Genomic DNA, 16,317 nt, shown 5'->3' with positions numbered 1-16,317 from the left:
TGTCTAGTGTGGAGAGTCTTTCTTATAGATTCAATGTATTTGACACAAGTATTAATGCTTCATGGTATACTAATGACAATGGCATAAATTAATACTCTTGGTCAAAAAAACAGTGCACCTCAAAGTATCTTTGTATTATTTGACCACTGATTTCCCCAAATCAATTGAGACACCACAGTTAACCAAATTATTTTTTTTAATGGTTTCATAAGTATTTCTGTTGAATCTTAACTCATTACAACACTCACTCATAGTCAGCCCCCCTATCAGGTTAACAAAAACATTACAGGGGATCGGATTAATGGAAAAATATGGACTTAACAATTAAAATAATAAGCTGACTTCCACTTATCCAGTAAAATATTTAAAATAGGTCAAAACCAGTTACTCTTTCCAGAATCATCCCTCTTCTGTGTCAAGTCATATGTACCTCGCATAGTGCCGTATCAACAAGGCAGGCCTTGAACTTTGGTCATCAGTCGTTCCTTATTACTTGTAGAAGCCCTTCTTAAAAGTCCCAGGTTCAAACCTATAGGGATAAACTGACCACTGTAGTTCTGCAAAATAGTTATAGATGACGCATTTCAAGGAGAATGCGATGAAATGTCTAACGCTTCTTCAAAACCTTCCACAGTAGGCAGGTGACCTTCCACACATGCATACATCTCGGCCGGTCAGTTGTGCAATTTTTCAGGTGCTTTTTTCGGTTTATCATGTAAAAAAGCCCCTTGAAATGAGCCAAAGTGTTAGTGCATGCATATGGGCAAATCTTTGGGTTCTACTGAGCCCACAGCCAGAGTCTGGCACTTCATTTTTACCACTTGGATGATGGTGGTAGGCACATTTACAACTACATCACGGTGTCATCCATCAATTTTGGTTCCATCCACTCTTTTAGGATCCCTACATCTCATCATGCCCTCTACTCTCCCGCAATCAAGAAAGCAAAGGAGAAGTTTCATCAAGTGAGCCACGTCTCTGTGGTTTGTCCTCACTGGGGTTTAATTCCACTTTCATTCAGCTTGCTTCAGTCGGAGGCACTGCTGCTGTAGCAGCTGGAGGTGGAGGGAAGAGGAGGTGCCAGGGGTGTGCTGCTGCCCAGGGCTTTGCGAATGTGTGGCATTAGGAAGGGGTCACTGGCCAACTGTAGCACATCCACACGGTCCTCCTTGTGATAAGCCAGGCAACGTCGAATGAATGCCTATGAAGGGACAAGGGGGACAAAACTGACTGATTATTTCTGGACCTACTTCCACTTTTTTCCCTTTCTTGGGCTACTTGCTGTTCTGCTCATACCTTTTTTTCCCTCCACATATTCGCATAATAAACTCTTGATTTACTTTTGTGCCCTGCCCATTACAAATGTTGGGTCAAGTTCCTTCCAAACACTATATATCTAAACAGATAGCCTTAAATCACTAGCTGCTTATGGCACTCTACATTAAGGCTGCTAATGATTATTTTCATTATTGATTAATCTGAAAATCATTTTCTCTATTATCTTGTTTGGTCCATAAAATGTCAGAAAATGGTGAAAAATGTCAACCATGATGTCCTCAAATGTCGTGTTTTGTCAACAACTCGAAGATAATTAGTTTACTTGCATAGAGCAGCAAAAAACAGAAATTTTTCACATTTAAGAGACTGGAATCAGAGAATTTTGCCTTTTCCCCCCCTTTAAAGAATTACTCAGAACAATGAATCAAAAATATTTGGTGATTAATTTTATAGTTTACAACTAATCGTATCATTGACTAATTGTTGCAGCTCTACTTTATGTGCTTACAGACCCTATAAATTGACAATTCTGAACAACAGTGATGCTTTACTTGTGACCCAATCCTGGACTACCCCCCTCTGTCCCTTATATCAAATCAAAAAGCCTCAAAGGATCCCTTACTATTGTATTAAACCCCAACATCCTGTTTGAGCAGGAAGTGTATCTCAAGTGAGAATACCATTTCATGAGTGATTGAGTGAGCGATACTGTATACATGTATAAAGTTTGATGGGAACAGTGCAGTGCAGTTTATAGCTGACAAGACATGAGTACTACACCTTTGCTTCTGTGGTGACCACAGGTTTGGGGGGAAACTGCACATCAGTGGCTTTTAATATGGTGTTTTCTTGAAGGATATCCTGCTGCGACTGGTTATGACCGAACGGCTGGAAAAATACAAAAGCGAGACAGACAGCTTACTTTCATTTTTCCTCACACGGACTTAAAGAGAAATCCTCGTGAAAGAATGCAGGTTAGTGGTTACCTTGCGTCCATATAAGCATTGGTAGAAGATGACCCCTACTGACCAAACATCCACCTTGTTGGAAATTTTGGGGGGCTCCTTGCCCACCACAAAGCACTCAGGAGGCAGGTACCTGTAAGCCACAAAATCACAATGAGACTGAAATAGGTTTACTCTCTTAACATCTGTACTCATTTACACAATTTTCTGAAAGAAGAGGAGATTCAGTTTGCACATTACAACATTTCCCTCAAAATACTGCTCCTCTGCTAAAAACTTGTGAAGCCATATTTGTTGCTTGGTTATTATACACAGTGAAATGTGCTTCTATGTACCAGTAGGTCCCTGCTCCTTGTGAGGTCAGCTCCATGCCATCTGTAGAGTTGTAGCTGTCATCGTCCATGATCTTGGACAGGCCAAAGTCAGTGATCTTAATCTCTCCACAAGCTGTGCCATTCACCAACAGGATGTTTCCTAAGATCAGAGCAGTAAACAGCAAATGTAAATATTGCAAACATGACTGTAAACAGCCTTTGAACAAAAAGCGCAGGGAGGCGTCACATCAGCCTCTGTGAATGGGCACTGCACTAGTAACTACCAAATTTGGTACAGTAGTGCAGTATTTCTCTCTTCTGTAACTAAAGGGGGGGTCACAACATGACAAACTAAAACTGTGAGAATACCGGGCTTGAGATCATAGTGGATGATGGGTGGGCGAATCTGGTTGAGGTATTTGAGGGCGTTGACAATCTGCATAACAATAGAGCGGCCCTCCTTCTCAGTCATCAGTTTATTCTGCTTCAAGTAAAAGTCCAGATCATTGCCTTCACAGTACTCCAGCACTGTGCAGAACCTACAGGAGGTAATACAACAGATAATTTGGGAAGTTTTCAGTACAGATAACTGCAGCTGCAGATATTTCTCTATAGGTTCATCCCTACCAGCAACCCCTTTCACATTGTCATTTTATACATTGTTATTATAAAAATATCGATTACAGTCGCTTTAAAGACTTTGCCTGCTTTTCAGCACTACGTGATGTTTAGCACTTAAACGTGGCACGTACAACTTATATATTTGTATTATGTAGAAGGATTCACTTACGAGTCTGTGTCGAGTGAGAAATAGTCATAGAGTTTGACTATTCTGGGGTGGTCAAGTTCTTTGTGGATTCTGTACTCTCTACAGGCGTGTCTGAAAAGACATTAACCATTTTGTAACTTTTTAAAAGCATCACAAATACGAACATTCAAAGATAGTTTTAAGCCTGAATGTCCACGATGTAACAGAGGGTCAAACTTACTTGTGGTAGTTTTGCTTCTTTTCTTCTCTCCAGTTCTTGTTGAGTTGATGAATTTTAATGGCCACATACCTTTGCTCTGTCAAATCAAAAGCCTGCAAAACAAAACAAAACATTACACATCAACACACAAAGTTGGAGTAGCCTTCTCTAAACAGAAAGTTACACTGAATGTGTGGGAGCCATTTACAGGATAGAAGAGTGTTGCAAGTCTCACTACAATACCACCCTGACAAGTGAAGTGCCCTTGCCTTATGTTATTCAAAATGACCCAGCATAGTTATAATAAAATAATAATAATAATAAAAAAGATTATAAAGTGGTTCCCATGTATGGAAGCCAACTAATTGGCACATGCTTACCTTAAAAACTTCACTAAAGCCACCTCTTCCAAGTAAATGTAACAGCAGATATCTGTCGTTGAGCGTGGGGTGGTCTTTAAATCTGTAGAAGAACACTTTCTTAAATCATTTGGCTTTTTCAAACAGCATTGTTTGAAATTAAACGCACAGTGCAGAACTTGTGTGTTGTACATTAGGCTGAGATAATACATACTGCGAGCTGTCCTCGTTATGGATTCTCTTCAGCTCCCGAATGTGCAGGTTTCTTACTCGCTCCAAATGCTCCAGCTCTGCCTGGATTTCTGCTTCTTCCTGCATTCAATCACACAAATGTGTCATCTACATCAACCCTTGATTAACAGGAACAAGTAACAACAGTACCAAGTATATAGGCCACTAGGTAGTAACAGGTCCCAGGAACAAATAGCAAGAAAACAAAAAAGAGTAGTAAACTTTAAGTGGTAAACTGGTACCTTTTTTAGATAGCCAATTCGAAGTTTGAAAATCTCCTCTTGCTCATGATATTCTGCCAGTGACAACCTGCATGAGATAAAGCAAAAGCAGTAGCTTGTAATTTATAACAATGTAAACAGGTCAGCTTGTGAGAAAAACTAAATTAGCTACACACTTACTTCATATAAAATGCCAAAGACACAATTTGAACCAAGGGTTATTATAGATAGTCAAGTCTGACTAAATATTCTTACAAAATTTTACAATCAGATTTTGTGTTAATTTGATATTCTACTGTTAAAATAAAGCTTCATGTGTCCAAATCAACACTATATTACTATTTATTACTATCACGATATATTTTAGAATAATTGCTTTTGAATGAAACAATAAAACAACAAAACTGACCAAACAAACAGTCCAAAAGCGGTTAAGAAATTACATTAACGCCACTCAGCCAGGACAACTAAATAAGTTCAGAAAACTGCAGCAATACATTGCAGTGTTAATTTCTGCCATAGTGTATACTTTGTCTATGTAAAACATCTACTGTGTGAAGTAATTTATTTCTTGTTTGTAATCTTACGCTTCATTCTCCTGGCCATTGCTCCTGCTTTTTCGTTTGTTCTGTTCAAGGCTGAGTGGGGGTGTCTGAGCCATGGAGGGAGGTTTCCTCTTTCCCAGCAGCTTTCTCTGCCTCTCAATGTCCTCCCGCTGCAAGTTGACTCGCTCTTGCTGCCTACAACACATAAGAAAAATCTAGTGTGAACATTCCGGTATGCAGATCGAACAAAATGCAAACATATGTTTGTGCCTATTTGCATGCTGACTTGATGAGTGTCTGGAAGGCATATCCATCTGTCCACTGCTCAGTGAAGGAGGCTCCATGTCGTACGGTGGTGAAATGGCCCAGACGCAGGCGGTCCTGCATGCTCTTGTCCCTGCAAGCCATCTTCTCTTGCTTTGACTAAAAAAAGAGATTAATTGAAAATTGTGCACACTTGGCTTTATTCGGAGGATGTAAATAACATAACAGTACTGTTGATGTCCACCGTAATTACCATGAAACACTTGTTGGAGTGAGTCAAGTGCTCAATAATAAAAAAGGTAATAGTTTTGGTTTCCACATTGTTAAAACCAAATTACCATTTAACTTTAACAAAGTAAGACAAGCTGACTCTCTCAAGCGAACATATTTGTACACCTACCTTCTCAATAAGGAGCTTCTTGCTCATGGTCACACACTTGTTAAGCCGTTCCTTGTAGCGCTCCAGCATCTTCTGCTGTTCATCTACCTGCCGCCTCAAGTCACAGTTAGCCTGCCAGAACATACATCATCACTCTTGACGTCTAATTCTTATTACATCAAGGATTCAAGGCAGTTTCGTGACACGACGCAACAACTATCAGCGTGTCAGCTTGGTTTGCTGACATTTACACCAAATGTAATTTAAGCAACGATGGCATTTGAAAGTTAACGAGCACATCCTTCATGATGAGCTGCAACCAGACTGGTGCAGGTTAATACTGGGGTTGTTGTGACAAGTGGTGGCACACTTTAATAAGATATAAATGATAAGATAAGATATGATATATAAAGATTGTAAAGTCAGACATTTGTGAATAATAATAAATGCATTTAAATTTAGACATATCCTTGACTGTGTGTGACATTAGTCAGTCAACTAAAATATCAATTTCTGAGGCATTTCAAAGTACAACATTTTATGAGGAATAAAATAGCTAGCTTCCATCATCATTCCCTTCTCCTTTCAGATGTTTAAAATGCTCCAAACTACATTCAAACTGAACTCATCTTACCCTCAGCAGGTCGTCTATCCTCCCCTCTTTCTTCTCCAGGTCAGAGTTCTTGTCCCTCTCCAGTGCTGTCAGTTTCAGCAGCGTCAGTTCTGACTGAGGAAGGAGGGCAAAGACAACAACAAGCCAACAGTTAACATCTCATTCCACTCAAATGATGCAGACACCCCTTGGGCCATTCAGTAATAAAACATCACTTTAAATTGATAAAAATCAGACACGTTGGTGTCTTGGATATTAGATGTAAAATGAAATGCAAAATGTTGACCTTTAAGTAGGCCAATTAGTGTAAGTAGCTGGGTGCGTGTTGCAAGTAATGTCAGATAAACTGCAGTGTGGGTAGAAGGGCTTTTAAAAGTTTGACATTTAATTCTAACATCCACGTTTAGAACAAGGTGTGAAGTTACATCCATCCGTACACATTTTGTCAAACTCAACTAATGGGGGCTGAGATGACACTTTTTCTAAAGAAGATTATTCTGAAGACTGTATAACAAAATCCACTTTTCAACCATGCAAAATAAACAAACAAAATCAGAATCAGATTTGCCAGGTATGTGTACACATTCGAGGAATTTGACTCAGGATTGTACATTGCTCACGATGTGCTTACTCATACAATAACAATAATAAAATCAAACACCAGCTACAGTATAGAGAAAATCAAAGCTTGTAAAAAGTAAATGTCAGAGCTGAGCCAGATGCAAATTGCCCTCTGAACCCAATATCCATCCATCGTCATTCACACCTAAGGGCAATTTAGAGACACCAATCAACCTAGCCTGCATGTCTTTGGATGGCGGGAGGAACTTCCCGGAGAGAACCCACGCTGACACGGGGAGAACATGCAAATTCCACACAGAAAGGCCGGGACAACCGGGGTTTGAACCCACAACCTTCTTGCTGTGAGGCAACAGTGCTAACCACTGCATCACCGCGCCGCCCGTGAGTGAAAATATGCTTAAGTAGAAAGTTGGTGTGAAGTAGAGTTTAAGGTCAGTCGGCCAGTCACCTGGATTGCTTTGTGTGAGCAGGAGTGTGTGGGGGCTGTTTTCACAGAGCTGCAAGATGAAGAGTCTGTGTGGGCTGAGCCTGTGGACGAAGGACTGCCGTGCTGAAACTGCATCCCAGAGAGACCGAAAAAGAGACAGGCACAGGGGGGTAAAATTAAAAAATTAAAAAATTATGTAATACATAATACTGCATAGCGAGATTACAACATAGTTGAAAAAATATTTAAATAAAAGGAAAAAATAGTGTAGATATGAAGGGGGATATATTTTTTCCTGTAAATGAACACAAAAATCTACAGGATTTGATGTTACACTAATTGGATAGAAATATTGTTTCATGTCTATCATTCTTATTTTTAAATCTTACCAGTTCACAAATGTATTTTACAATGTCTATTACTAATAAAAACAAACTGCATCCAAAAGTTAATATTTCCAGTAAGTTTGCAGTACAACAACAAAATGGTATGACATTGCCACACTTAGTAAGATCTGTATTTCTTTCACTATGCTGGTCTTTCATAAACCAAATTCAAACCTGCTGTTTCCCAGGAGAATTCTTGAAAAACTATGGTACATACAACTGATAGACTACTCAAACAATACATTACTACTATCTCTGCACACAAAGTAATCATGCTAATTAGAGATTGACAACACCACCCAACCGCGTTGGGGGTAACACGCTACAAAGTAGCACTTCAAAGAGAATTCAGATTATTTTTTTGTTGTAATGAGTAATGTAACGCATTCGTTTTGAAATTTAAGTAATCAGTTATTTAGTTATATTTTCAAATAAGCACTTTGGCAATGTTAAAATTTCATAGTTCTATTAACCATTATTAAAGCTCTGTTTAGAACCACATTAGCACTGTGTGGGGAAAAAACGCAGCCCTCATTAATTTTTTAGCTGTGGCTGAAAACTTTTGGGTCATTGTTGTTGCTGCAACAAAATGTAACTTCAATGGGCAACATACATGCAACCAATCACATGGCCAATCAAATACATGCAACCACACATTCCTAATTGATTACTTTGTAAAGTGAACAAGGAAATTCTACTGTTTAGCTTGTACACGTTGCAACCAAGTAAAAAATGATTCCTGCCGCGATGACTTTCTTGAGTTGTAAAATCATGTCTCATAGTACTAACTGCTGCGCAGTCAGTGTTTTGGTGTCTGATCAGCCTACAAACTTGTCTGAATGCCCAATAACAATTAAAATGGTTACATATGTTTGGGGCAGAGAGTTTGAACCGGAAAGTGAGTTGTGAAAGCCATACATTTCAACTAATCAAGCTTTAGATTCCAGCTAATCCTGCAGTCACTTTATGTTTATATGCCATTTGGTAGGTGGTGAACAAGGTTTTGTAGATGTGAGAAGGAAAGATGTTATCTTAACACAAGATGAATGACAATGGCAGGTGAAGAAATTCTTAAACAGAAGCTTCATTATTCCAGTGACTAAATAAATGACACTGTCATCAACAACCACTACAAGGCACCAATTTTACATAATGTACACATGGTCCTCCTGTACTGCTATCTGCCTACAACAAAAACAACATCCGGAAACATGACAACACCAGCATTGAAAACATTAGCTACAGTTTCTTTCACTTGATCCTTCCATCCTTCTAGTACAACTAACGCACACAATAAGACTCACTCCATTTTGTACTTGTTTCCACTTCCCACTGAATTGAAACTAAAAAGGAAACATCTCAGTAACTAAATCTTTAAAAACTCACTGGGTAAAGGAGTGTTTTGTTACTTCCACTGGTTGAACTGATCTAGACAAACACATGTCTATTTACCCCCAAATAAATTAGACTTTGGCAAAATAGACTAAACTGAATCTTATTGATCTCCATGCATCACCAACTTTGTCTAATTAACTGATGTTAAGAGAAAATAGCCAAAGACCCACATAACCAATAGATGAATTTAACACTGTAACCAACAGTAAGACAACTGAGGAAAGACAGCTAAAGCAGGAGAAGCACTATGGAGATGGATGTTGGTGCTCACCAGTGGATTAGACAGTGAGTGCTGTGGAGAGGAGCGCACCAGTATGGGGATGCCCCGGGCGGGACTGGTGCCAGAGCCACTGCTACCAGCAAACTGGTCACAGGGCAGGTGACAGAGTGTAAACAAGACAGAAAGAAAGAGACAGAGTTGTTATTTAAGACGAATATGATGAAGGACCACACTGGCAAAGTCAGAACATGAGGGTGAAGACAGAACACTAAAGTGTGGAGAGTGTTTTGAAATAATGCACAGGAAAGTGGCTAGAATGCAAAAAGAAGGCATAGGATGTCAGTTTGTACTCACCTCAAAATAATCACTTATTTTGTGCCCTCTCCCTTTTCCTAAATACAAACAAACAAACAGGACAGGTATAAGAAGTAAGAACATTTAATCATTTGATCCTATACTACAGGTGCGTCACCAATTTGAATATCAAGGAGAAGTTTATTGTGACCAGAACCAGACAGAGATTAAAGGCTTAGGAAACCTTCGCAGGTGTTTTAAGTTAATTAGCTGATTAGAGCTCTTCTCTGGACGACATTTCTGTATTTTAAATTCTAATACATTTAGGCTACATTCAGACTGCAGGCCACAGTGACCCAAATCAGATTTTTTTGCTCATATGTGACTCAGATCTGATCTTTTGAACAGTGACATGGAATCTGATCTCTTCCAGTTCGCATTTGGACCACTTTCATATATGGTCCAAATCCAATACAGACAGGATCTTTTTAAATGAGACCTGAGTCTTGACTCTCAGGTGGGAATTGATGCGACTTTGACGTCACTCTAGAGCAGCTGTTGTCACAGTTCTGCTGTAGACATAATTCGGGAGAAATGTGACCCGTGAGAGGACAATGAAAACAGGAGTCTCCTGTGAGATAACCAGAGCTGTCCTCTGTTGCTCCTTGTTTACTTCTGTAGCCTACAGCAGCGTGCAGCGTGTGACGTCATGTTATTCTTGACCCATGCGGGTCACTTTCAGGCCGCGGACAGTACACACTGGAGTCTGATATGGGCCACATTTAAACAATAATGTGAACTGTCAAACAAAAAAAATCGGATCTGGGAAAAAATATCAGTATTGAGCATTAAGGCCTGCAGTTTGAAGGTAGCCTTTGAGACACTGGAGTTTTAATTTCCATGAGCTGTAAGCTGTCATCATCAAGATTAAAACAAGCTTGAAATATTTAACTTCATCTGTAATGAATATAAAATATATGAAAGTTTCATTCAATTATGGAAGAAAATTAACCTTTCCACGACGTTCTAATTTTTGTTAGATGCATCTGTATGTTTTTAAGCATATACATTTAAATTACATTAAAGCATAAGAATGGCTAACCAAGAAATGCCATATAATTATTATATTAATAATTAATTAATATATTATATTATATTTTTACAACTAAGTTTTTCCAAATTCACTGCCAAAGCAGTGATGAGAGAGAAACCCAGGGCAACTGAACATTTCTGAATAAAAGGAGTGGTTTCTATTGGAAAGTGCCAACAAAGGAGCTCTGTCATTAAGGAGGAAGGACTTACCCTGGCTGTTGCTGTCATAAATGTCTCCTTTTCTCTTCCTGCTTCTCTGGTCATTGGTCTTCTTCTCTGGTGTCTGACATAAGCAGAAGAGCAGCACAGCTTAGATTTTACTCCATTAAGTTTATTCCATTAACCACATTAACATAATGGTAAATAAACTTAATTGACTAAATTGAGCCTTTAAATTATATGGGAATAACTGCACGCTCTGCTAAAATATAACAATAATATAAAGTAATTAGATTAACAGCAGCATTTTTTCTGTGTTCAGTATTTTGTAAACTTTATTATGTATTATTCTGAATTATGCAAAGCTAAATTTAGAAATTCGCCATGCTGGCTCATTGCTTTGCCCTTTTCCTTGGTTCTTTCTGTGAGCGGTTTGCCATGTGTTTGTGTGGGGTTCCTCCAGCTGCACCATTTTTCTCCACAAATCCCAAGACATGCCTTTCACATAACCTGAATTGCCCTCTGGTGTTTATGGTGTCTCTTGCACTGTATCCTTAGCCTGCACCACTGTATAGAAAATACTTGGCCATTTGTCCAAATCACTAACAATCAAATTAAAAGCCAGGCAATTTTGATTGACTCTCTCCCCCAACCAACCTCCAGTTCCTTGTCACTGAGTGATCCGGCACTGCACAGTGACTGGTTGGATGATTCGCTGTTGGCTGAACTCTGGAAAACAGAACACACACATTAGACTTGACTGATTAGTCATGTGCTACTCTTATAAGTAGACTATTGTGATTTAGAAATGGAAATTATTGACATGGCAATATCTAGTAAAAATGACTTATTCTGTTCTTTACTAAAATGGGGAAGGTGTACACATATACACCAATGAAGGATGGTGGCCTCTCTTGTGGTCTGACATTTTCATGCACGTAAACTCACATCAAAATGAGTTTTTCCTTACCTCTGTCACCAAGTGCTTGCTCATGGTGGGAATTGTTGGGTCTCCGTAAATAATACTACAAAAAGTACGGTCTAGACCTGCTCTATATGAAAGGTGCAATGAGATAACTTTTAAGATGAATTGGCATTATATAAATAAAATTTAATTGAATCACAATGCAGATTTACACATCTATCTTTCTTATACTAATTGGCATTGAACTTCAATATATAACCAACCTTTGTGTACAATTGTAATACAAGTTACTTCAAATCTGAAAACCTTTTACACTGATGCGTGACATTATTTTCTTTCCACTCCTTGCATCATATTTTTGTAATGATTTCATAATAATAATTTAACATGCATCTAAAAGTTAGAGCTTTAAAATTAATTGTGGTAATAATTAGTATCAGTTGTTGGTGTCATGCATACCATACATGGCCAGCCATACAGCCTGATGAGAAGAAAAAGCAGGCTAATTGGAGCAGAAGGCTAATGCTTTTAAGGCCTGCTGGTTTTCTGCTGCTCAAGGTCACACAAACAACCAAGAATATTTTACCATGTACCCTGCACATCTTCACTGTAATGACTTAAATCATAAACACTCTAATACCACAGTGAGCAGGCCTGACAATTTATTTCAGAGCACACTATAGGCCGGAGCATGAATGATAGCGATTGCTTTCTAAGGGGTTGCCATTTTCTAAAATGCGCACCTACAAACAGTAATACCCAGTTCATCAGCAGGGTTGCAGTATAGCACGCGGGCTATGCTGTGAGCTTCAGCTGCAGTGCTATTTCAGTGTCACTAGTCTCCTCTAACACAAAGAGCTGCTGGCCAGCTCCCATGTCAGCCAAGACAGAGCTTGGCTTGTTTTAGCTTTAGTTCAGGGAGGCAGGATCATTCCACTGGGGCAAACTCCTGAACACAGAGCATCAGTCAATACTGAAAATAGAGGAGACTTCCCTGCTTTTCTACACCGAAGGGCTGACATATGAGAGCTGACCGATTGCTCGGGTTGTGGGATGTTTTGCCTGCAGGAAAACTGGGAGCTACTCTATTGTATCTCCACATTTATTTCAGCAGGGCTAAAAAAAAGTAGCCATTTTGTTTTCCAAACAAAATGTCTCAACAACAAGATAAATTCAAATGAACTTTCATTACATTGTATCTAACATGCAACACCTTCATGAGCAATCTGTATGCAGAAAAGCTGAACATTGTGAGCAACAAAAAAACTATTATGCTATTAAGATCTGCCAACCTTGGTCACACCACCTCCAGTGAAGCGAGCCTCAAGCAGTTCCTGCCTGCGGGGGTCAAGGCTTATAGCCTGGCTATGAAGTCCTTCCATCATGCCTAGAAAGAGAGACACAAACAATAAAAGATTTATTTTACTTATGTGGACTAGCTGGGTTGGGTTATTGCCACACACGAATAAGCAGGGAGTGGCACATTGGCACCCACTAACAATGCATGTAAAATATTATTTCTTATTGGGGCAGGTAACAATCTAGTCAATTCTGAGGTCTGATCAGCACAATCTAATACCTTTCAACACAGCTGCACCAGCCACTAGCCAAATACTGGTATAATATGCAAGTGGCTGGTAGATTTGCTTCACACACCAGCCAGAAAAAAACAGTGGTATTCTACTGAATGGCTGGCATGTTATGAACATTCACTAGCCACCTGGCTGGTGGACAAAAAAGTAAATTGTGCACCCTGCTTGTGAGCCTGGGCCTATGTTGGATCAGTACATTTGACAGGCCACTGTCCAAAGTGAACCAGTGCTCAAACTGACATGAAGCAAACTTTCTTTGGTAGCTGTGTTTCTGAGCTTATTGTCTTTTCCCGAGGAACCAATTTCAATGACTAATCACAATTTCATTATGTGAAAGAAAGAAAAACAATCTTTCACAGAAATATTCTCCTACATTGCCTCTTGAAGTAACAAGAGTTGACAGGCAAGACAGACACCTAGCAGAATTTAGAAACTTTATAGTAGTAGTTTTATGGTTAACTTAAACAACTGGACTAGCAGTACAAAGCTGCTGAAGCTGACAGACTGTGGTGCATATATACTGTTGGTCATTAATGTCTATTATTTCCTGTGAAGTTCATCATTTCACCAGTTGCACCAAATACAAATTTAGCAGCTATATCTGAAAGACAATAAGGCAGAGAGACCAAAAATATATCTGAGGTTCTCCCCTTCTTTTAAATGGTTATAACCATATGAAATGGCAGGGCGCGACTTCCCTTTGCCATTAGAAACTCCTACCTGACAAGGTATCCATCAACTAGCGATAGAAGAGCACATGATCGATGTTTCATAGTGATGACAGTAACTCAAAACCAAACTAAATAACGTTTCACAAACAAATAGTAAACATTACAGTTTTGTCCAGACACCCAACGTTAGCGAGTTAATTTTACCCAACAAGCACATCAAAACCATCCAGCAAACGTTACCTAGCAAGAAATATTACGTAGCTTCATCTCAGCTTTCATGACAAACGATAGGCTCAACTTTATTTAAGTTAAATAACTGTTTCAACTAAATTGACTTCATGGCAGTTGGTGGAACAACGGTGTTGTTATTGACTGACAAGAAGATGTTGACCAACGTTGAAGCCAAACTCGGCTAACGCTAATGAGCTTGTTAGCATTTGGGAAAAGCTATTAACTTAACGTTACTTGCAAAATGCAAACTCTTGCAAACATTTTAGAAAAGAAAGGCGTGCACTGGCAAGTACCAATTTATAGTAATGTAATAAATGTGATCAATTTTAGCTAGTACGTTATGATGACTAAATAACAGCTAAGGCAACATGGTAGGTTACCTTGCCTAGCTAGCGTTAAGTTATCTATATTAGCAAGCTAACGTTAACATTAGCTGCAACATAAGTCTCACCTGGAGAACCTTTCGCAGTTTTCACAGCCACTCACAGTCCTAGAAAGTATGTTGTCCGTCCATCCGGCGACAGCAAACTCCTTAACAACTCCCAGTCCCACGCACCTCAAATAAAGTTGTTCGAATTAAGTTCTCCATTTGCAATTATTTCAAATACAGGGAAGACATTTGGTAGCTTAGCTAATGCTAGCTAAGGAGAGCGGTGAGGCTGGCTCCTGCTGGTGTCATCCGGACAGGAGGCCCTGATCCTCGGGGTTTCCTCGTCCGTCTCGGAGCCCCTGCACGGGCAAACCTGGAGCTGTCAATGCTCTGGAGCTTCTTTACAAGTGTTGTTACATTTCTAGTTCACTCGGTCTTTCTACTGTCATTATCGAGCGATGTAGCGTTTACACCGGGAGAAGTTCAGCCTCCATTCTTTCACTGTTAATAAAAGATCATTGCCCCCTGCAGCAGGGCCGCACGGGGCTCCAGGGAGCGCTTTATGTGATGCTTCCTAAGCGCTTGTTTAACAGATAATGTAAGCTCTTCAGGTCAGAACCACCCAAAAGCAGACAGCATACTGTAGGCAAGGTTGGTAACTATCCGGGCCCCAGGCATAAAGGGGCCACAAGAAGTCCCAGGTTCATTGTTTGCCAATTGAATTTTCACCACTAAAGTAAAATATCAGCAATAGGTCCTGCATTATTGCATACATAATGATCCTGGGTATTTGTGCAATATTTTAAAGAGTTGTTATTTAAAGTATGCTTAATGCATAATAACAACAGTGTGAAAAATTAAGTAAGTATGTCTACTTTTTCTTCTTATTTTTCATGATTTAATGCATGGATTTATGCAGTGGGTACCATGAATTCTTTTAGCTCTCTATTAAGAAATGAAGTCACCATGTGTGATTAGTTAATGCTCATCACATAATGAATGTTAACTTACATTTACTTCAAATGTTCATTTATATATGCATTGTTCAGTTAATTATTTTTACTCAACCCCATGGAAAATCTCTGCTCCTCTCCATGAGGCTCAAGCTCACAGTTACACTGTGATACATTATAAGTGCCACCCACTGGCTGTTTGCACCACTGGAACCTGTTGAGTTACCATGTTCAGCACTGACGAAGTGATAGGCTGATTGCCTTCGCCTGTTAAATTTGGGTGGAGCTGTGGATGCAGTTTGCTGAAGTCTCCATAATCAGAAAATGATTGTATAGATGGAAATTGTCCCATTTTAACAGAATTAACAAAACATGGGTATTAGAAAGGTGCCGGATCAGTCAGCTAGGAGAGTCAGGAATTCACAGCCGGTAAACATCTACACAGTCCCAAGAAGAGGCTAAAAGTGAGAACACCTGTGTACTGTACGTCAACCATTGGGGTCTGTTGCTCTTTCATTAGCTTAGCTGCGATTCAAGTTTATGACGGATTTATTCTTCTGTTGTCTGAAACAAAATCACATGTTCTCTTAATACCCCATTGCTGTCCTCAGAAGCAGCAGTTTAAACTGCACCTGTGGCCAACATAAACCCACTCCTGAAGGTTTTATACAATTCAAATAATTATATAAATTCCTAAATGTTTATTATTTTAAACCAACTTTGTTGTTGTGTTAAACATTTTTGGAGTTTGTTTGTTCCTTTTCTTTTGCTTTTCTCCCTAATAGACTTGGAGATAGCAAGGGTCATCCTTGGTGAAGGGTTGCCTCACTGCATGCTGTAGTTACAGCAGTAGCCTATGAATTGAATTCATTTTACTGTCAAT

At 39.3% G+C, this 16,317-nt stretch overlaps 1 protein-coding gene across 2 annotated transcripts; it reads right to left on the bottom strand.

Annotated features, from left to right (window-relative positions):
• Nucleotides 1–178: 178 nt before the first annotated feature.
• Nucleotides 179–15,070, bottom strand: LOC123983063 (serine/threonine-protein kinase tousled-like 2). 2 transcript variants are annotated; one of them, XM_046069184.1, is made up of 21 exons: nucleotides 14,563–15,070; nucleotides 12,910–13,004; nucleotides 11,350–11,421; nucleotides 10,744–10,816; nucleotides 9,502–9,539; nucleotides 9,199–9,291; nucleotides 7,168–7,275; nucleotides 6,159–6,251; nucleotides 5,546–5,656; nucleotides 5,168–5,304; nucleotides 4,924–5,076; nucleotides 4,358–4,424; nucleotides 4,099–4,196; nucleotides 3,906–3,987; nucleotides 3,547–3,638; nucleotides 3,348–3,437; nucleotides 2,927–3,096; nucleotides 2,579–2,717; nucleotides 2,265–2,376; nucleotides 2,059–2,166; nucleotides 179–1,201 (listed from the first exon to the last, which is right to left on the bottom strand). In XM_046069184.1, exons 2-21 carry the CDS (start codon nucleotides 13,000–13,002, stop codon nucleotides 1,028–1,030), a joined length of 2,103 nt encoding a protein of 700 aa, XP_045925140.1. In that variant the 5' UTR covers nucleotides 13,003–13,004; nucleotides 14,563–15,070; the 3' UTR covers nucleotides 179–1,027. The 2 variants fall into 2 exon arrangements, with proteins under 2 accessions (XP_045925140.1, XP_045925141.1); XM_046069185.1 differs by lacking the exon at nucleotides 9,199–9,291.
• Nucleotides 15,071–16,317: the final 1,247 nt, after the last annotated feature.

Source organism: Micropterus dolomieu, linkage group LG14 (assembly GCF_021292245.1).
Source record: "Micropterus dolomieu isolate WLL.071019.BEF.003 ecotype Adirondacks linkage group LG14, ASM2129224v1, whole genome shotgun sequence".
Lineage (NCBI taxonomy): Eukaryota > Metazoa > Chordata > Actinopteri > Centrarchiformes > Centrarchidae > Micropterus > Micropterus dolomieu.
The sequence above is the reverse complement of the archived record's forward strand: the minus strand, read 5'-3'. Positions and strand labels throughout refer to the sequence as shown.